Source organism: Misgurnus anguillicaudatus, chromosome 14 (genome assembly GCF_027580225.2).
Source record: "Misgurnus anguillicaudatus chromosome 14, ASM2758022v2, whole genome shotgun sequence".
NCBI classification, from domain to species: Eukaryota; Metazoa; Chordata; class Actinopteri; order Cypriniformes; family Cobitidae; genus Misgurnus; species Misgurnus anguillicaudatus.
In genome coordinates, this window is record NC_073350.2 from 18,057,501 (window position 1) to 18,080,424 (window position 22,924).

The following is a 22,924-nucleotide window of genomic DNA, read 5'->3' on the forward strand; positions in this document are numbered from 1 at the left end:
GAGAATACATATTTAACAATTTACTCCAATTGTTAACATGACAGTAGCATTTCAAATGATCATAAAATTCCTCCAATTTAGATGAGCGTGGATTAGGGTGATGTCTTTGCCGATCATGTGGGGTTTGTGTAATAAGATCTGCTCTCATTAGATGACACTGACAGCTGTAGCGCTGTGTCCAGAGGGCAGCTGAGAGCATGCTTTTAAATGATGCTTAATTATGACCGGGCCAAATGTGAGCACTCCTGATTTGAGCAATCCTGTTTGATTTACGGCGTTTGTATCTGGATTTTCATCAAGTGGGAGAGATGGGGTCACGTAAAGTAGATTTTGATAAAAAATAGGTTGACCGGAAATTGTATGCTATCTAACCACTCATCTTTTTAAAGTAACACTGTCCAACAATAAAAAGTGAATAAAGGAGACCGCTTTTTTGTCCTTTGAGCTTGCATTGTCTTGCACAGTGATGAATATTTACATGTTTAAAAATGTACATGTTGCTCAGTTGCAGAGGTTTGCATTAGCAGCGCAAAAGGTCATGGGTTTCGATACAGGGAACACACCAGTGGTGGCTGGTGACTGCTCTTCCGAGGGGCGCAAATTCACAGTATGTGTTCGGAGTGTAATGTGTGTTGCTTGTGTTTTCAAAGTGTTTGTTTGTTGTGTCATGTGAACCATGTGCATCACGTGTTTTGTCAAAATAAGGGCCTGCTGCACACGTGTCAAAAGCGTTTATGATAAAAGAGACGCTCACGTTCACAAAATACACGCAAGACACTCCCTTTACACTAAATTCTTAGTACGCATGAGATTATGTGAGTATCTGGCAAACGCGAGCGTCTCTTTTATCATAAACCCTTTAGACGCATCTGCAGCAGGCACTTATTTTGACAAGACACGTGCTGCACATAGGTTCACTCGACGCGCAGAACACATACTTTGAAATTATGAACCACACACATGACGGGCTACATACATGTTGGGACGAACTTCGCATCCCCTCGAAGAAGTCACCGGCCACCACTGGAACACACATACTGAAAAAAATGCATTTATGCATTCACTGTAATTTATTTCAGAGGTCCAATGCACGCCACTGGTTAGACTTTGTGAGCGTGCGAGTATATTTTCACACTCTATTTACTCAACTGTCACTCACCGTTTGATTTTTTTTTTCCTAAGAGCTTCTTTAAACAAAGTTATATTGCATGCTTTCACGCACAGGCAGAGGAAAATGTTCAGAATGTAGTTTGACTCCATAGAAATGTGCAAATCTGACACTTCTTTCATTTTTCCGTCTCCAAAGCCAAGCAAGTAAAACAAGCCGCTTTTCAGTTACTGGATTTCATTTTTTCCAAGGGCTTATGGCAGGCGTCGACTGGCAGTGATGTGTCTGAGTGGTACCAGGTCTGTGTTCAAAAACGCAGAATGGTTTTTCTGATCCAGTAATCTCTTCTAAACACAGTGCTTAAGTTTCTCCTGATGAGATCCAGCAGGTAATTGGAAATGCATCCTGGCAGTTTAGGTTTCCAAAATTCGTCTTGCACATATGCGTTAATGCAGATACACGCAAATATTAATCCAGTCCGTTTTGGCCATCCTTGCTGTTGGAAACCCATCAGTATATCTGCCAGTTGCAGTTTGTTCTCTTATTATCTATTTTAGGAGGGATTCGGGGCTCGGGCGCCAAATGGTGTCCCCCATACTCCCTTTACACAGGAATAAACGCATGCATTTATCACTTCTCATTCTGCCTGTTTTGGGAAGAGTAGAAATATTAGATGAACAGAACTGAAATATCCAACGCTATATGTCATGGCAATTCATACGGGTGTTTCTTACGAAATACAGACTTAGAAGGTGTCTAACATAAGATTTTTTAAAAAGTCCTTGAAACCAATTTATTTTTTTGCACATATAAGATAAAGGTCTGAACTTACTATAATCATTATTTTTATAGGATTTAAAAAATATTTCCTATAGAATTATTTAGATTATTTTACATTATTATCAACATTTATCATTACCGCAACATGATATTACATAAAAAATATGCATTTACAAACTTATGTTTCGGTAATGAGAACTAAAAAGTTGTCCAGGTACTATGACAAACAAAATTTCAACTTTTATCTGGAGAGAAAAAATAAGAACTGCTTACCTGGTAGCCATCTTGAGTGTCACAGTCAATTATGTCCCTTCCAACAATTCTTTGTGAAAATGTTAGTTCCTTGAGGGCTTAAACGATGATTAAAAATTGTTGCGGATGATGAGAAAATTGGTCTTGGACACATTTATATTCCTTATTATTGTCTCTACACTTACCAATGATCACCAAATACCACATGTTTCTTTACTGTAAATGTTTATAGTATAACATGCACTGAAGCTTTTTATTTTTTAGATTTCTTAATTATAAATATTTCCATGTCAAAGAACCCGAATCCAGTCATCGACACGTTGCGGTAATCAAAAATTTTCCCCTTAAATGTGGAAAAAACAACAAAATTGGTTTGTATGATGTCATTTGAAATCATGTGCAAAATAGTATGTGAAGAGATGTTTATAACTGTATGTTTCTTATTTTGATACTCTTACTTTGCATTTACTTTTTTTATCAAAATGATTCATGACACCTCATAAGTCTAATTTTGCTACATATTTTATGAGGTGGCAATTTATATTAAAGGTGGGGTGCATGATTTTTGAAAAACATATTGGGAAAGGGAGTCGGGCCGAGTACCAAAACACAGTTGGAGCCAATCAGCAGTAAGGGGCTTTCAGAGATCATGCACCCCACCTTTGTGCAATCATATTTGTATATTTTTGTACAATTTGCCTTGACCCATGTGACGTTGGGGTTAGGGGTGTTTTTTATGATAATCGTATGTTTTTGCATGATTAACGTTGTACTAATTCATGCGTATTAGCCAGCTTGTGGCTGAAATATCTGGCATGACGGGTAATAAGATAATACTCAGTACCTTTAGCTGCTCATCGTCACACAGCATTATGGCCAAACTTTGTTAAAACAAACTACGCACTTGCGGTCCACATAGTTTTTTCTCTCACGTATTTTTACCATATAGTGGACTCTAATGTCATTCTCCATTTAGCTTAGCAAGGCTTTGTGTTTGAACGTGCGCCTACGTTTGTATACATGCAAAAAACATTACGCTCTAGAATATACCGGGATATCCAGGGCTCCAGACTAACTTTTTTCACTAAGAGCACAGTGGCCCCCAACTGAAAATTTTAGGGGCGCAACCAGAAAATTTAGGGGCACACACTGTAAATCAACATGCCAACCAAATATTCACATTTCTACTAATTTCCACTGTATTACTAATAAATACTTTGATGATAGATGCAAAAAGTACAATGTGCTTTTTCAAATTCAGTGTCACATCAAAAAAAAGGTCAAATTTACTGGTCGCACATGTGCGACTGGATGTAAAATTCAGTGGCACACTATCAAATGTTGGTGGGAAAATGCCACCATTTGGTGGCATTCTGGAGCCCTGATATCTATCGTATACCGCCACGTTTCCAAAAATGACCAAGATATGTATTTGGGTCAAGATCGCCCAGCCCTAGAATAAAATATAGTAGTCGGTATTGGTCCAAGATATGCTTCTCTCCCACTTTCAGAGTATTTTGTAATCGTGTTTGAAAAAGATAAACACTTGCTTCCTTGAAAAGGTGCTTTTTAGACCCATTCTTTAGTGCACTAAACCCATTTCCATAATGCACGTAATAAGATTATATCATGTGTAATCTATGCATTGCGTGAAAAAGTGTGTGGGTCTGTGTAAAAAGATACCCGAAACATTCACTGGCATACACTCTGCTGACTAAAATTATTCCCCTTTGAGCCCTTCTGTATTCACCAGACTGAATAATAATAATACAGTAACTCAAGAATGCAATATTCTAGATAATAGACATGGAGAACCAAATACATTGGTGGCCAGTGCTCATGAAAACCAACAGTGGCAATTCAAATCATTTTACCTTGCTGTTGACACACCAGCTCACAGCATAGCTTGCAGTTTCTCATGCTACGTCCTTCGCATTATTTGCAATGAAGGTAATGTGGTGGTAGTGCTATTGCACAACCTAATTATTTTATAGACTTTTCTTAGATAAGCCAGTCTTTAATTTTATCACGCATGTATCTATATCATCGCATCTCTGCAGAGCAGGAGCTCAAATCTCGTCTGGTTCTTTGTTGATGTTGAGTCTCGGTGGATTGGGAGTAAAGTGAGTTTGTGATGATTGATGGGGGATGGACGTGTAGTCTGAGCTCGAGTCTGGCTGGTGTAGGTTTAAGTAATGACTTGCAACCTGTTGCGGGATTAATTCACAGCGGTGTGCCGCAACGCAAACGCCATGGCCTCACGTTCCAACTCCACAGCTAGATGTTTCCCACTTGCATATATTCCCGTTTTAGTACTGAAAAAGCCTAATGGGTTTTTCATTTACAATTATTTTTAGACTTGGATTTGACTAGATTAAGAAACGATCCTCTAGAGGATCAATTAAAAGAGAGGCTCGTTTCTGACCTTCTAGCTTAAATCTGGTAGAGTCGGTTCTTGTTCTGTAGCTACAGTAACTGTGCCGCCTGCTTTACATGGGGGAGGCAGCACAAACTATGGTTAATGTGCGTGTTAGCTTACTTTAGTCTGTGCAACTATACTGGCTGTTTGTGTGAATTGGCCTATAATGAAACAAACTGGGTTTTGAGTGGTGGACCACAATATTACATGTTTAAAACATTTGCAAACATGCTTGAAAGAGTACTGATGACTACTGTAGCTTTTGATCTAATAAGTGCCCCCCTTTGATTGGTTAGTTTAGACGCTAATGAATTTTTGTTCTATTTGTCTTTTTATATCTTAGCCAGAGTTCATTGCAGAAGTGCTAATGTGGTATCAGACTCCGCCAGTCCACACTTATCTTAGTCAGTGTGCTGTGCAAAGGTAATCCCCTAATCCCATAACACGCCAAAGGAGGAACCACATTAGATATCATTAGATAATGGTTTAATGCAGAGGTTCTCAACTCTGGACCTCGAAATTTACTTTCCTGCAAAGTTTAAAGGGACATTCAACTTTTTTTGGAAATACGTTTTTTTTTAGCTCCCCTAGAGTTAAATATTTGATTCTTACCGTTTTGTAATTCATTTAGCTGATCTCCGGGTCTGGCGCTAGCACTTTTAGCATAGCTTGGCACAATCTATTCATTAGCATCACACTAAAAATAACCAAAGAGTTTTGATATTTTTCGGGATTTTGCCTCATTCGTGCATCTAGTTTGCGCGAATGGTGCTAATTGAGCGCCTTGAATGGTGTTTTTGTGCATTTTGCGTTTGACTCGAATTTGCGGCTGACGCACCAGTTGAAAAATGGGAACTTGCGGATTTTCGCGCAGCGTTAATCAATCAGGAGCCTGCTTGCTGCTGTGGCAGCAGTCCCGCCCGGAGTCACTCATTCAACATGGAGGAACGCTTCATATTGTCCGTGAACAGTCACCCGGAGCTATACGAGACAGGAATACAAACACGAACGAGAAACACAAACGAGGTGGAACCACATGTACCGCGCCATGCTAAACGTCTCATTCGCGCCGCAAGACCTCCAGACACGCGTCAAAGCGTCTTCACATTGACTTAAAATGTGGTACTAAAAAACATTTTGGGTACTACGTACTTAGAAAACAAAAGTAGAAAAAAAACAAAAGTGAGCTGTCCCAACCCATGGGGTACTATGCAATGGAAAAGCGCCAAAGTGTTCCAAAGCGGACCACGTCTACGAATCATTTCATCACTAAAGTATCTCGTTGATGTACAATTACACATGCAGGCCACTAGTAGGCTGTATCTACATGTAAAACCCACAGTAGCAGTGCAACAGCTGGAGAAGAAGCAGCTTGGCCAGTAAACCCACAAAAGAAGAAGCAGCAGCTTGTTGTGAATGTTATTTGAGAAGACCAGCTGTGATGGAAGTGGACAGCGACTATTGAGTTAAATATCTCTCCTCAACTTGACCCATCTTTGTTTTTAACATCATAAGCAGTAATTCGTATGAGAAAATGTGATTTTTTTTTGTCTAGCGGACCAATCACAGCACTTGCGGTCCACGTAGAATGGACACATTGTCACAATTTAGCTGAGGTGTGCATCAGGTTACGCAAAGCTACGCATAGCCTATGGCGTAGGTCCTACCCAGAATAATAAATTGCGCTTGAATGGCAGAACATTATATGTTTGGGGGCGGGGTCTTAGACAAAGTAGACAAGGCAGATGGCGACCAAGTATGCTGACATCTTTGGTTGCCTTTCTTTTTCTATGATATAAAAAATTCAGTTCTTTGTAAACTATGCAAGGCTAAAGTACTGTAAGCGAGATAGATACAGAGCGACTCGTCATTAAAAGCAAATGCCACATTGCTATTAATCTGGTTAAGTGAAGTCCCTGGGCGAGTTACTTATATGTGAGAAGTGGAGGGTTTGTGGGAAGGCCAGTGTCTGCGACTTATCTGGCATTGGCGTGGGCACCCAGCGGAACCACATTAACACATAAACAGCTTTTGGCTATTGGCATCTCTTTGAAATGGTGCTGGGTAAGCGATCTGTGTCTTCTGAACAGATGGTGGAGCTGAGGGTGGGAAATGTTTCACATGGCCCACTCTATTGCTGCTTACTCTGCGTTGAGGTGGCAGCCAGGTATCCCCACGAGTGTGAATCTAGGTGTGTTACTACGTGCTAAAAGCTGGTCCTAATGGCTCACGGATTACGTTTCACGCCTATGCTCATCAATTAATACGCTTATGAATATGTTTGTAGTTATTTGTTTATCCGTTGGCAGAAAGAAGACGGACCGTTGGCCTGTGATAATCTTTGATGGTCAAATTTCTCCATTAAAAACAATAACACTTGAGTTTGCATTACTAAACACTAATATTTTTCATTCAGGCACTGTTTGTCAGAGTTAAGCTGGTTTCACATTTTGTTGGATTGTTTGGTCTTTCCTTTCCGTGCACTGCCGGTCTCATTTGTTTCATATCACTGAACTCGACTCTTGTTCGTCATTAAATTCAGCATTGTTTAAATGTGTTTTCGTTTCTTCTGCAGGAAATAAACTCAATAAAGACCTGAAGCACTACCTGAGCCAGAGGTTTCAGAAATCCTCCGCCGACCATGAGCTTCAGCAAACCATACGAGACAACCTCTACCGCCATGCTGTGCCTTGTGAGTATCTGATTTATTTCTTACAACTCAACAGCACTTGAGTCTCCAGTTTATTATTTATTTGAGTTACTGTACTTTGCTTTTTTCTTTGCACTTTTTTCTAACATTGATATGCGTAAGCTGTGTATGCAGAAAAGTAGTGGCTACACTGTTTGTACAGTTTGTCAGACTGTAGTATGCATTTACATTTAGTCATTTAGCAGATGCTATTTTGCATTCTGGATCATTTGTAGAGGTTTGGTTGTGCCAGTAGCGCATTGCAATAGTCCAGTCTGGACAGGACAAGAGCCTGGTGTAGGACTTGCATAGCATGTTCAGATAGAAAAGGTGTAATTTTCCTAATGCTGTAAAGGATAAATGGTATTGTTTCAATAAATAAATGATTCAGTCTCTAGACGTTTAGATGGATATTTTCCCTTGTTAGAAAAATCTGTATTCTTGTGTTTCATTCTTTACACAATTCATTATAGGCTTGTTCCCAACATGAGGATTCTTATAAGTCTTAAGGCCAAAGTATGGTCCACTTTTTAAAGGAACACACTATCGTTTTTTAATATTTTACTATGTTCTTACCACAACTTTTAATACATACCTGTCTTTTTTCAATGAGTGCACTTATTCTTGGTACAGCATGTCGTGGATGTGTTAGCATTTAGCCTAGCCCCATTCATTTCTTAGGATCCAACCAGGGATGAATTTAGAAGCCACCAAACACATCCACACGTTTTCCCTATTTAAAGACGGAAGAGCACTTAGTTTGCAGCACTTCGACCTCGGCGCGCAGTAATATCATCACTCCTGACTTGAGAAGTTTGAGCGAGAGGGGGAGTAGTCAGGATTGATAATGTTACTGAAGTGCTGCAAACTAAGTGCTCTTCCACCATACAATATAGTTCTCATTTTTTATCTGCTTAAAAAATGACCATGTTTTATTTTGTGCCACCATTAGGGGTGGAATGGTACACAGAAGTCACGGTTCGGTTCGTACCTCGGTTCAGATGTCACGGTTCGATTCACTTTCGGTACAATGGAGGGAAAAGCAAAACAAAAATGCAGAAGGCAAATATTTTTTTAGTACTTAAGATAATCTTAAAAACATAGGTGTCCTTATCTGTGTTATTGTGAGATGTCATGAATATGAACTGAAATGCATTTAACATACTATATCATAACAATCCATCATTACATCATAACAAAAATGTATAAACTTGTACTTATCTTTCATACAAAGATGCGTTTCAAATGTATTACAAGTTACCTAAATATATTTTTAAATTACATTTTAGCACATTTATTTCATATTAATGTACTAAAGAACAAAAAAAATGTAGGCTTGTAGGATGCATTAATAGGTGTGTACGACTTTATGAGGCGCTGCAGGAAACGACAAGTGGATGACGGCAGTGTAACGAGAGCGATTTGAAATCAGCCTTCCTCGCAAGATTTCTCGCGGTACTCTGACGCTGATGGAGCTGCGTTAAGTTGAGCACGCTTAAAAAACTGAAAGCAGCTGAAGTCGACAGAACTGCCCTGCATTTTCCTGCGCTTCGTCCATTAATTGTATATGGCAGGACAATTTATCTTCTACTTCTCAGCGTGAGAAATACAAGGTGTGGCCTGTGAACTGACTGAAATGCGTGTGTCTCATGGTGAATGCGTGAGACTTGAGAGTCCTGATTAGACGTACTTCCACTCACATACCCAACAACTGCTGAACAACGCCGCACACAGTCCTCGTCTTTTCCACCACTCTCTCGCCTGTACTACTGTAACTGACTGGAAAACTAACGTTTTTCCAAACTTGCGATCTTAAACAGGCCGGCGGATCCTCATCACCATTTGCCATACTCTCTGTCGCTGCTATTTGACTCACTCACTCACTAGACCGTCAATCTGACAAAAAACTGCAGAGTGCCAGAGAATGTTGACGGGCTCTGACAGAGCACATGCATAGGCGAAGCTCGGCTGCATCGGCCCCAATCAGAGCTTCAGAGCTAAAGCCGGGCTACAGATTAGCTGTCCTAAAGAACCCGCGTACCTGACAGTAGTTCCGCATTACATAAATTATTTTGCACGCAAATTTTTTTATTTTCATATCGTGTATTCTCCGTTTAAATTCGTGCACCGAACCGTGACCCCCGTACCAATTCGGTTTGAAATTAATACATGTACCGTTCCACCCCTAGCCACCATACTTACTTGTGTAACTACTCATGTAACAGTCTTTAAATAGTGAAAACATGGAAGTGTTTAGTGGCTTCTAAATTCATTGCTGTTTGGATCCTAAGGAATGAATGGGGCTAGGCTAAATGCTAACACATTTACGACGCGCTGTACAAAGATTAAATGCAGGCATTGAAAAAGATAGATATGTATTAACTCATCTTAGTTGAGGTAAAAATATAGTAAAATATTAAAAAGTTGTGGTGTTTTCCTTTAAGCGAATGCAAGGGTTCAATTTTCGTCAAAACAGACTATACTCCAGGCTTTAGACATCAAAATTTTGTAGGAGTACAATTTAAACAGTCCTCTCCTGATTTTCTGCTTTGAGGATCATACATAATATAAATGACATTGGCATTCTGTGAATATATAACATTGATATCTTTAATATTGACTGAGTAAGGTCATGTCAAAGATTGAAATTAAAGTGAAATCAGTGGATAAAATCTAACTTTGATGCTCCTAATCTCATTATTAGATTACGAAACTTCAGCCTGAATTTCACAGACAGGTTCACAAATTTGTAGCATCAGTTTTTTAATGCAATCTACCATAGTTGAAATGTAATCACTGCTCAGCTTCCGTTTAGATTTTTGAATTGTGTGCTTTCTTCCTAATAGAGCTCTGCTCTGTTGAGCGTCTCAGATTAAACACACTGATCCATTAGCTGATGTGACAGAAAGTGAGTGGCAGTGAGTTTGTGTGAGAGAGAGAGTGAGAGTGATTGATAGACAGGAGACAGCTGGATGGACAGATGGGATGGCAGGTCTGATTGGAACAGTGGACTCCATCCTCGCCTCAACTCCCATCACTTTTTTAATGAACAATAATACACAGCCGTGCCCTTACAGATATCAAAGTCTACGTGCATTCAAAGGGCAATAATTATTGTATTAACAGGGTTCCCACGGGTCCTTGAAATTCTTTAAAGTTTGTGAATCTTGGGGAAATAATTCAAGGCCCTGGGAAGTTTTTAAAAATATACATACATAGATACAGGTCATTGAAAGTGCTTGAATCTATTTTATGCAAGAAGTTTTGTAGTTTGTGTAGAGTAGGATAATATTATAAAAATTCTAGACTTTTTAAGCACACGTGCTAAACTGTTCGCTTTAAATGCTTATATCTTCTGTATGCGAATGTTGATTCATACCAAAATGCTTTTTTGCATAGTTGTGTTTGACACATGAAAACGTCTCGGGTTACGTATGTAACTGTTGTTCGCTGAGAAGGGAACGAGACGCTGCGTCTCCCTTGCCATACTTCCAGCGTCCCTGTAACGCTGTATTTGGCAATATTTCAGATAGCGATATACTTCCTGGCTCCCGCGTCACCCTGTCTTTGTCGTTAAGCCTCACCATTGGTTGAATTTGATATACACATTCAGACGCACTTCCTGGAGGCGTCCCCAAAGTGTCACCGCAGTGACGCAGTGTAAGTTCCCTCGAAAGGGAACTGTAACAATGTATCTTAAAAGGTAACACCTTGCTCTCACTTGAAATGTGTCCCCACATTTAGTCCTTGAATTTGAGGGTATTGGACCTGGAAAGTCCTTGAAAGGTCCTTGAATTTGAAGTCAACTAAGGTGTGGAAAGCCTGTATTAAACAGGCTCGGCATTAGACTTGTTTGCAAGGGGAATCAGATATTTTGGTTGTGCTTTTCCAATCATAAACATGATTCTTGTTCCTCAGTTGTGAGTGGTATGATAGGAATAAAGTTGTAAGTTTTAGAGAGCATCTGATTGGACCAAAATCTGTGTAGTGCAGAGTCATTAATATTATAGTTTGTTTTCACATGAGAAAGATTGTTATTAATAATGTGTACAAATGACTTTTATTATTTTATAGGAGTACATTACCACACAGATGGCTAATTACATGTGAAAAAGCAAAAGAGGCCATTAATATAAAACTGAAACAGCTCTAAAAGGGAGACATGTCCAGATGCTCTCGAGTCAGTGTCAGACTTCACATAAAACAGTTCTTGCTGATCTGGGGTCAGATCTTTGGGCAACTATGTTATATTAGACCAGATGAAATATGGTTAATTTCAGCCACCAATAAGATTTTACCATGCTGTATTCAATTTTGCTGAGGTTCCCCCAACAACAGCAAATAAAGTGCTGAAAAAGAGATTTTGTGTGGGCCATGAGCCATCAACATTGTGCCCTTCAAACTCAAATGAACTATATATTTATATATTTATTTATTTATTTATACTTATATTTATTTATTTAAAGGTATAATAAACCATAACCTTGCTAGCTACAACCATTAAAGTTCTTCTATATATGGGACAAACAACATCTTCACACATTTACGAGACATTAGTTTCAGCCGGTTGCTACCAAATTTTCATAGAAACCCATGTAAGAATGTAAGATTAATAGAGCGGTTGATATCTGACTGTCAATTACCTGGTAATTTTACATGACATGGTGTTGGTGAACATGACAGGGATGAGTCAAGACCGATCAGTGTTTTGTACGCGAGTCTGGGTTTTTGATGCGTGTGTGAGGGTCAGCCTGTGCTAATGCATGAGAAGTTTGGATGGGTGCAGCTGTCTCTTTTGTTCACTGATGGCCTGACCAGCCAGTTGCCTCTCCAGGTGGCCAGTGGCTGGGTGTGTGTGTGTGTGTGTATGTATGTGTGTTGTGTATTTTGTGTTGGGGGTGTAATGACCGGCTGGCAAAGAGTGACAAAGACATGTGACCCCGAGACAGGACCGCTTGTCACTAATACAATTATCAACACAGTGGCGGATTTGTGGGATATGCATCTAATTTTTGCTTAATTCAAAATAGTTGTTGATAGAAAAATGTTTTTGTTTAATGAATAGTGAACCGACTTGCAGGGTATATAATAAATGCTGTCGTTTTATGTCTCTCTTTTTATCACTCCGTGGTCTCTCTTGACTTGCATACAGTAATAAAATTAATATATGTTGATTTATTTGTGAAGTAGTTGTGTAATAAGCAAGATAATGTATAGGCAGGCAGTATAAGTAAATAAGCCTCTTCAGGCAGTTATCTGGTCACATATGGGTCCTAATCTCCCTTATTTATTAATGATTAACTGACCATACTCTATTTCTTAGTTGTAAATGATCTTTGAAGAATTTATTAACTGTTACAATTATTTACTTATTTTGCACAGAAATACTTCATTCACATACACAAATGCATCAGATTTAAGGGAAAATTCACTTTTTTTAAAAGATATACTCATTTTCCAGCTCTCCTAGAGTTAAACATTTCATGTTTACCATTTTGGAGTCCATTCAGCTGATCTCCGGGTCTGGCGCTACCACTTTTAGCATAGCTTAGCATAATCCATTGAATCTGATTAGACCATTAGCATTAAGCTAAAAAATAACCATAGAGTTTCTATATTTTTTCTTTTTAAAACTTGACTCTTCTGTAGTTACATCGTGTACTAAGACTGACGGAAAATTAAAAGTTGTGATTTCTAGGCAGATATGGCTAGGAACTATACTCTCATTTTGGCGTAATAATCAAGGACTTTGCTGCCGTAACATGGCTGCATGAGGCGCAGTGATATTGCGCAGTCCCACGAAAGTAGTCCCCTTGGTAATTTTCAATAGCAGGGGACTATTTTCGAGCACTGCGTAATATTACTATGCCTGCTGCAGCCATGTTACAGCTGCAAAGTCCTTGATCATTACGCCAGAATGCGAGTATAGTTCCTATTCATATCTGCCTAGAAAATCGCAACTTTTAATTTTCAGTCGGTTTTAGTACACGATGTAACTACAGAAGAGTCAAGTTTCAAATAGAAAAAATATCGAAACTCTTTGGTTATTTTTTAGCGCGATGCTGGTGGTCTGGTCAGATTCAGTGGATTGTGCCAAACTATGCTAAAAGTGTTAGCGCCAGACCGGGAGATCAGCTGAATGGATTCCAAAACGGTAAAAATCAAATGTTTAACTCTAGGGGAGCTGGAAAATGAGTATATTTTTAAAAAAGTGGAATGTCTCTTTAATAATATATGCTGCCTGTAATAAACCAAGAACATAGCTTATGAGAAATACTGTGCATCCAAAGCACTTGTACACCTCCATTTCTCCAGTCTTTTGTTAAAAGATTTGATGTTCCCTGTTTTTCTCTCATTCTCTCTCAACACCACCATGAAACTTGTGCATACTAAGTGTTTTTATGTACATTCTCTATACCAATCATCATACTGTGATGTAATAACAAAAAAAAGACTGTGCCCTTTGTTCGTTCTCATCCCTTCCTCATTTCGCGCTCAGATTTTCACATCACCGCCACTGTCAACACGACAGATGCCATTGGTACGGCGCTCCCACCCTCAATGTTTTCGCGTTTTCCTCTCGGTCCCTCTGTTCTCGTCCTCATCTATCAGTCTATTTAAGCTTCCCTGTGGTTAGCCAGCCTTTGCTTGCCCTCTCTCGCTTCCCTCCTCTTTCCTGCATCCCTCCCACCCCTCCACGCACCCCCACTTTGGCTTTCTCGCTCTCTCCATTTGTTTTTCTGCTCAGTAGCAGACAGCAGGGTTGCAGCTGAAGACAGGTTGCTGCTGCGTTTTCTCGCCTGAAAGAAAGGATTAGCATTACGGTTTTGGGAGGTTTCTCTGCAGCAAGGCAAGTCTTGTTTTTCTGCATGCTCTTTATCCTGCGCTTTTTCTGTGATGGTTTATCCTGCAATGCTGGGAAGGGATTAGAAGATTTAGCGGGTAATGTATGGGACTCGGTGCATGTAGCGAACGGCTCATATATAGGCTAAAGGGTTGAATTGGGGGTGGGGTTGTTGTGGGGGTGGGGTCGGGTTGTAGGGGGTTGACTCAGGGGAAAGAATATGAGATGAAACCCTTCAGTCACATCTCCTTCATGGGGACAGATGGCTCCTGGTTGTTGAACTTTCTCATCAATATGATTTATTTTCAAGCCATTGTCTGGAGCCCCTTTGGGGCAAAGATCTTGTTTTTTTCGGAGAGCGTGTGTAAGAATGTGTGTGTGTGTTTGTGTGTGTGTGTGTGTTGGAATGATGTGGCAGAGGTCGTACGGTACACTGAACGGCCATCACCCTTGATGTAATAAACGATGATCAACTCACCACCTGAACAAAAGCAGCCAGCGTCAAAGCAGCGCAGAGAAATTCAATTTGTCACTGCCGTTCGCACCGTCGAGCACGCTATGGATCTCTCATATGCCGTCTCAGACAGGTTACTGCCCAGTCATATGGTATCGTCTTATGTTAGGCATCACAAACATTGTTGCTAGGTAGATCTTACCGTCTGACAGAGTGCCTTTATGCTACGTGGCCTGCAGCTGCTACGTAAAATAGATTTTCAACCCCAAAAAGCAGCTGGAAATGTACGTCACGCATTTTAGCTAATTGTATTAACACAGCGCTCCCCTCATTCAGAATCAAACCATGCAGTCTGAGGGAGCTAGCTGATTAGCATTTAGCATGTGTGCTAGTCTGTCTACCGACGAGCAACATGGTTCAACCGCGGGCTTGGAGACGGCGTAGATCTAAGGAGCGCCCCGGTCGCTAGTCAGCTGCGATTAGCAGACAGAAGAGAGATAATACCTGCAGGGCGCCGAGGGCTCTCAGCAGGGAGGGCGAACGTTCGCGCGACTTTTTAGCATTTTGTTCAGATATCTTCCATTTTGAGCCTTGACAGTATGTTTTTTCATGAGTAAAGTATGGTTTTCCTTCAGAATGCTTTGGATTTCCATCCAAAATTTTGGGGTGGGAACAGGGAGTATCTGTTTGGGTTTGTGTTGAGGTTCAAGGCTCCATTTTGAATGTTAGCTCAAACTGGATATCACTGAGCAAGCATATGTGGGTGGCATACAAAGAAATTAAACTAAATCTGGGCATGTTCTGAATTTAAAACCCGCTCCACGTTTTCTTTGGCTAACACTGTGATCCGCGTAGACGAGTCTTGCGTGTTGGCGCCAACACATTTGGCTGTCTCCGGCCTGAACGCCCCATTCACTCCCAGCGCTTGACATTCTTAAGTCGAAAGCGTTTTGTGAATTCATTTGCAAGTCAAAAGCTTCCTCAGAAAGTGTTGATCGCCGCGAGAGTGGACAAACTACAGATCAGCACCAGGCCTGTCCAGGGGGCATTACTTTGGATGGGCGGAATTAAAAAGAGTTTTGGAGAACAAAAGATAAAGAATGTCTCTTCAACTACCACTCCATTCATCCAAAGCAAGACGCTAGGACTGGGGGATATGCAGAATGCGCATTCGTACTGATCTCAGACCAATTTCATCACATACCAAAGTTTATTGCTTCAGGCAAGATGTAACCACATAATCAGTATTTGGGGTGGGAACCAGATGTAACAGTTCATAAAATCACCAATTGAAAATCTCATTTTGGTTGGCCACTAATACCAGTGTTCGGAGATGTGTCGCCGTTACTGTCTATGGTGGTTCGGGCCCAGACTTTAGGAATCCAAAAGTTTCTACTAGTTCTAACTAGCAGTTGTTTCTTATCCACATGGAATGGTGTCTGCAAAATATTTCCTTTCCATATACATGTTTCCTATAGACCCCTTAATCGTCTACGTCACTGTGACGTCACCGCTCTACCTGGAGGCAAAAACATAAGTAGGAACTCATAGCAGGCGCACTAAAAGTTTGAGGTTTTGACTTTAAAATGTAATCTTGTTGTGTTTTGGCTGCCAGAATGGAAGGAAGAGCACTTTTGGTTTAAAACTAAAGTTTTATCGGATCACGGCAGACATTCCTTCACAGAAATCAAGAAGACAATTGTGGTTGAATGCAATACGGCGTACAGACTGGATGGATACGATCATAAATAATGCTTGTGTTTGCAGTGCACACTTCACATCAAGTAAAATAATGTATTAATATGTACTGGTGTGTTGGTTGTATCTAGTACAAATCAGCAAGTTTCTCTTTTATAGGTGAAGTCGCCAACCTTCAATATTCTTTTGCTTAAATATTAAACAAACATACAGCCAACGATGTGTGTGCCATCCTTTGAATGGTCTCTTAAAATAATCCACATTGCTAATCATAGTTAGCCCAGCGATAGGTTACATTAGACAATAAGCCTTGACAAAATTCCCCAAACCACCCGAAAGTAATTCATATGTTGGCTAGGAAATATCCAAAATTGCGAGAGTTAATTTACAAAAATAGCTGTCACGGTCACGCAGAATCAGTGACTGTACATATTCGGACAGTTCCGAACCACCTTCTGCATCCATGTTTAATAAATCCCTACTAAAACGTGCTAACTTTTGCTTGTCAACATTTGCGTCCGCTGCTTTTTTTGCCTCCAGCTAAGCCCCGCCCACCCGGAGACATTGCAATGTTAACAAACTTTTACAAACTTATACTCTTATTGCATATAAGGGGTCCATACTCTTATTGTCATATTGCAATACATCAGATATGTATCCAAAAAATCTAATTTGTCATAAGAAAATCAGATATGAGTCACATTTGGGCAAAATGTCAGATCTGGGCCACTTTCGCATGCAGTGTGAACCTAGCCTAAGTCACTGGATAAAGGCGCCTGCCAAATGCATAAACATGATGTAAAATAAATGAAAAATCTGTAACATTAAAGGTCTCGTTCTTTCTGTGTTTTTTAAGCTTTGATTGTGTTTACAGTCCGCAATATAACGTGTTCATGTTTCACGTGTTAAAAAACGTGTTTTTTTCACACAATTACTTATCTGTATAGCGCTGTTTTCACTGTCCTCAAAATGTGCTGATGTCTTCCTTGTTCTATGAAGTCCCTCCTTCAGAAATATGTATCGAGTTCTGAATGTGTAGTTTGTTTAATGTGTTGTGATTCGATAGCAGCTTAGCTTGCCGTTAGCTTAGCTGGCGACTGACATATTCCTGTGGGCGGAGTTTAGTCAAAAAACTGTTCTACTGATGTCATTAATGCAGGAAGTAGAGGACTGTAGTCCAAACCGGCCGTTCGTTGTAGGCTTTAAAAAAGGAATTCTGTTAAAGGATTCGTGACCTTTAATACAAATTCTACCACAAATTAAGCTACTTTCAACTGTTAAGGTTTGGTGTTATAAAGAAGAACATCTCGCCTAGGTGAGCTTTAAATCCAAATCACAGCTCCATGGGACTGAGAAGATGATTCACGCTGAGCTCCACCCAGAAATAGAAGCTCATACACGGGCTACACAGATGCTGTACGCTCCTGTCATTACCTCTGGCCTATTTCTTCAGGGTTTCATCCGGAGATGTGTGTTTGTCGTTCTGCTGCTGCAATCATTTAACTTCGAGGGTTAAGAAAGCAAGATTTTGAGAGCAGGAGGTTTGCTTGAGAAATATGGGACTTGTTTGATGGATGAGGGAGGTAATTTCGTTGAGTGCCTGTTAGTGGTCAAAGAGCTTTTCAAAAGCAAATTATTTTCATTCAATTTAATTTCAGGTTCACGCACGTTTTAAGCTTAAAGATGGACAATTAGGCAAATGTTGGTCCAGACTGATGACACAGGTGTGTGTTAAATGATATAGTCGGCATATTTGGTTAAAGACAATGTATAGTAGCTTTACGTTAATAGTAAAACGTTCCTTGGGAAATTATGTAGGGTATCTTGATTGAATCCTTTGGCATTTGATTGGATCATAGGTTATTGATAGCCTCATCTCATGGGAATTCATTTTATTAAGTATTTTATGAGGTAGCCAATTTGTATGGTTTAGTACAAAGGGAATCGTACACATAAAAAAAAATCGGTTGAAGAGCGTCTGGTTGCCAGTTACTTACTGTAAATTTAAATGTATTGTATTTACTGGCAAGAGTTTGTTCAAAGTTAAGTAAATGTTAAATATTAACAAGTTTTTGTCTTTACAAAATAAAACTATAACAGCCTCATGCAAAGCCTTCTGGGAATCAGAAATCATCATCAACCTTTTTCTGTTTTTTGCTTCAGATTTTGTTTCCCAAAATGCTTTGGATGATGCTATTATTTTCGTTTTACTCTGTAAAGACAAAGGCTTGTTAATGTTTAATGTTCATTTAACTTTGAACAAAATGTTTCCAGTAAATAACATAAATGTAAATCTTTGGTAAGTTACAGGCAATCAACTGCAAGTAACTTCTAAGATTTTTTTACAGTGTACAGAAATGTACGATTATTAGATAAAAAGCGTTAATGAAGCCTCACCACCAACCCTGCCCATAAACCCGACATATGAATGAGATTATATGAATTAGCCACCTCGTATATAGTTACAAATTGTCATAAGATTATCTTGGTTACACTGCAAAAAACAACCTTCTTACTTAGTATTTTTGTCTTGTTTTTAGTACAAATATCCCAAAATTGATGAGCAAACAGAAAATAAAGATATCAAATTTTAGTGAATTTGTGCTTAAAACAAGCAAAAAATCTGGCAATGGGATAAGCTAATTTTTCAAAAAAATTTCTTGATTTTTGAATTAGTGTTTAACTCTTTGCCCGCCAGCGTTTAAAAAAAAAAGTTGCCAGCCAGCGCCAGCATTTTTCATGATTTTCACAAAAGTTTAATGCCTTAAAGAAAATGTTCTTCTTTAAATATATAAACAAACAATTAGGGATCGACCGATATGGATTTTTTTGTGCCGATGCCGATACCGATCTTTTTCCATCAGCTTTAGCCGATGACCGATACAGGCTGCCGATTTTCTTTAGCCGATATTTGGAGCCGATACTGCTTTTTCTCATTCAGTTTATATCATAAAAATGACACAACGATAAAACCAAATGTTACAGCTCTTAATTTAAAAAAGGAACATTTATTGAACTATATTTAACAAATAGTAAAAACAGGTGAGGTAGAACAAGTAAGAAAATTCAGTGCTGCTTAAAATACATAAATACAATAAAAATTACACCATTGCACAGTAGCAGCAACCAAGCAGCATAACAAGGGGAACACTTTACTTTATCCATGAAAGTAACCAACTATTTACAACCTATTTAATGCTTAGGTCTAAGTTTTAGTGCACTTAATCTCTTGTAGAGCAAATGTCTTTAATAAGAAGACAAGGAAAATGTAAACAGCAATACTGATCAAAAAACAACTTAAAAAAAGAATTCTCACACACCCTCTTGCCCTATAATAAATGCGAGGGATAGTTAGTTTGCCTCAGCTCCCTTAAAACGCATAAAACTGAACAAATACATGAGGGTTTGTGTACGGACTTCGGTCAGATAGTAGAGCGCGTGCACGTGGGAGAGGTGCAGTGAGACATGGATGAGAGAGTGCATGTATCTTTGCGCTCCCAGTGAACAGAAATGTTGACAAAACTTACAAAAAAACACTTCTCCGGTCACATAAAAGTAATGTGGGAACTGTTTGCAACTAAGTGCTTTGGGTCGAATTTCTTATTTTTTTCGCTGACGAAAATTCCGCGAAACTCCGCGTTAACAACCAAACGTATGCAACCATGAACTGCGCTCTCCACAATGACGAGAAACTATCAGCAATGGATATTAATTTTTAGCCTTTTACTACTACATATATTTATGGAGATGAAAATTAAAAACCCAGCATGTCCAGCTATGATCAGCTGTCCGGCTTATGACCTGCGTTCGCTTGCGGCATTATGAGCACGCGTCGCGTCCAAACGTCAGACTGATGGTCGCTGAATAAAACTCCTATAAATACCACGGAACAACGTCAGCATTATTTAATCCTATGACCAGTGTTCGAAACAGCTGCCGTATGCATACGGTTAGCCTAAAGGCTATTTGAAGCTCCCTAAATACAATGGCAAGCAGTTTTATAGGCATTCGCGTTTTCCATTATGACCACCAAACTTTCTTAGCTATGATTGCACGCACATATAGAGCAACGTGCTTACACTTTCAAAGTATATGGCAATATTTCAGTCAAACAGTTAAAAGATGCTTTGAAGTTTAAAGCTTACCAGAGCAGGCTTGGAGCGCTCCGCTCTGCTAGTGGGGGGAGGGGCAATGCACGGGCTGCAGGCAGCCTCAAAGAACACAGAGCTGCCTGTGGGCGCCTGTCTGTAATTAATGCCGGGGAAAAGCTATCGGCGAACGCAAGCCGCGAATCGGCCGATGCCGATACACCTAAAACCTGCTAAAATCGGCCCGATGTATCGGCCGGCCGATATATCGGTCGATCACTACAAACAATATATCAGATGAAAGAACAGACCCTCTGCTTTGAAACAAAAAAAAAAAATGTTTCATCGTACCTTCATTAGTTCTCACCTCTCAAACATGGGTAGGTTTTTTCAAAAACACCCAATTTTGAGCAAAAAGCTGAGATAATTCCATTTTTGTGAAGGACTTTTGATAGAGATCAGATGCAGAGCGATCTTTAAAACATACACGGAGTTCTTTCTCTTTCACGTGAGGTGCTACTTCCGGGTTGTATACGTTGCGGAAGTGCGCCACCTGGTGGATAATAGCGGTATTGCGGAAAGACGGAAAATCTCGTCATTGGCGGGGAAGCGTTTCTCTTAATTGACGAGATATCTCGTCAATGGCGGCGAAAGAGTTAAGAAAAAAGTTGACCATTTTGCTTACCTCATTGGCAGATGATTATTATTATTTTTTTGCTTGTTTTATTCAAAAACTACATTAAATTAGATATTTTTTGTCTAAAAATAGACTTATTTTTTGTAGGTTTCATTTGCTCATCAATAAATTCATCTTGATTTAAGAATTTTAAGATATTTGTACTTGAAATAAGACAAAAATACTAAGTCAGTCATTTCTTGCAGGGAATTAACTGATGATATTTGTTAATATGATGTGTGGGAATGGGATAGTGTTGGTCACTTATTCAGAAACTCATTGTAAGTAAGCAATGTATTTTGGTCCACCAAGCATTTGTTTTTTATAGAGTAATGTGGGCTGATGGATTATGCACAATAAGTCTGGAGATATTTATTTTAGAAAGTAAACATGGTCAATTTTATAGACTCGAGTTTAAATCTAAAAAGTAGCCATTCGTCATTGGTTGGTTTTTTGACATAATTACTTTATAAATGGAAATGTAGTAACTTGACTCTCCAAAATGTGGTCTCCCACCCTTACACACACACACATACACACACAACCCCCTCCCCTATCCCGCCTTTGCCCCAGTGGCCTGTTTGAATGAAACAATAGTAAGCGTGCACATGGCTTGCCTGACCGTCCCGATTTTTATCTGCTAAATCTCATTCGCTCTCTAATCCCCATCCAAGACCACCATTTGATTGCCTCAGTCACATAGTATCTGTGTATGTTCTTGTGCGAGCGAGTGAGATAGTGTGTAACATCTTGTTTGCCATGTGTGTAGCTGTCTGCTAGTGTGTGTTGGAGAGTGGGGTGGGGGGATGTGATGGAGGGAGGAGGGTGTAGTGAGGGAGAGAGAGAGAGAGAGGTGGGCGGGCGGAGGTGGATGAGTGCGAGCCTGAAGACGTGTAGCTCAGATGGTGTTTAGTGTGCGAGCCCCTCACATTGGCTGAGCTTCAACGCTGGGCTGAACGACTGCTTTGTAGAGAAAGAGAGATCGAGATTAAGAGGGAAAAGGAGAGAGAGAGGGAGGAGAGAGGTGTTCGACAGACTGGGCAGCGTTTGCTAAGATACAAACGTCTGATGCACACATGATACGGAATTTATGTGGATTTCCGTCGTTTTTGTCTTTCTCGGCACTGGATTGCTTGGAGAGGAGGTGGCTGCTTCGAGGTACTCGGCCGAGGTAAATCTTTAAGGTTTTTTTCTTGAATACACCTGGACTCATCGGCTTCCGGGGTCTGGCGGTGGGGGTGGGGAATGAGTGACAGAAAGATGGAAAGACATCGCTGGGAAAGAAAGCAGCAATGCAGGGAATGCATCAGAATATGTGGCCGATGAAAATTTGCGTTGAGGGATGTGATTTGTTGAGGATGGCAAAATGGTGCAGGATAGAAGGGATGTCACATTGTGCATTTGCCGTTCGAGTGTGTACGTGCCTGTCTGGTTGAGCGAGCGATGCTCTGTTGTGGAGGTTGAATTAAGCTGGTCACTTGACGTGTTGGAGGCCATTATATTTGGAACTGAACAGTGTGGCAGTCGTTCCGGTGGATGTCGGTTGTGTCTTTTTTCCATCCTCCCCTCCCCATCCACCCGATCTGGCTTTCCACAGCAGCTTCATGTCTCTCTCCCAGCTGCAACCTCCGTCTATGTCTCTAAATGGCTGTGTTTGAATCTTTTGTATGCTATTTATCTGTCTTTGTCAAGCCTGTGCTCAAAATGATGCTTGTATTTGAAGGGATTATTTTTTAAAAGGGATGCTGGGAAAACGAGTTTTTAATCTCTGCCTTGTAAATGACATGCCAGTGTTTTGACTTGAGCTCATTTGCAGGATCCAAAATTAACTTTAGCATCACCTGCCATTTCCAATGGTGGGTGGGTGAAATTGGGAAAATATTATTATTTCAAATGTACAGAATAAATATTTCTTA

At 39.9% G+C, this 22,924-nt stretch overlaps 1 protein-coding gene across 11 annotated transcripts in view; it reads left to right on the forward strand.

Annotated features, from left to right (window-relative positions):
* The window catches only part of magi1b (membrane associated guanylate kinase, WW and PDZ domain containing 1b), a 168,528-nt gene that overhangs the window by 63,755 nt on the left and 81,849 nt on the right, over positions 1-22,924 (forward strand). For all 11 annotated transcript variants that reach the window (XM_055183955.2, XM_055183962.2, XM_055183959.2 and 8 more), the window contains exon 2: positions 7,135-7,251. In XM_055183955.2, coding sequence (XP_055039930.2) covers positions 7,135-7,251 — 117 coding nt within the window. The remainder of the gene's footprint in view (positions 1-7,134; positions 7,252-22,924) is intronic.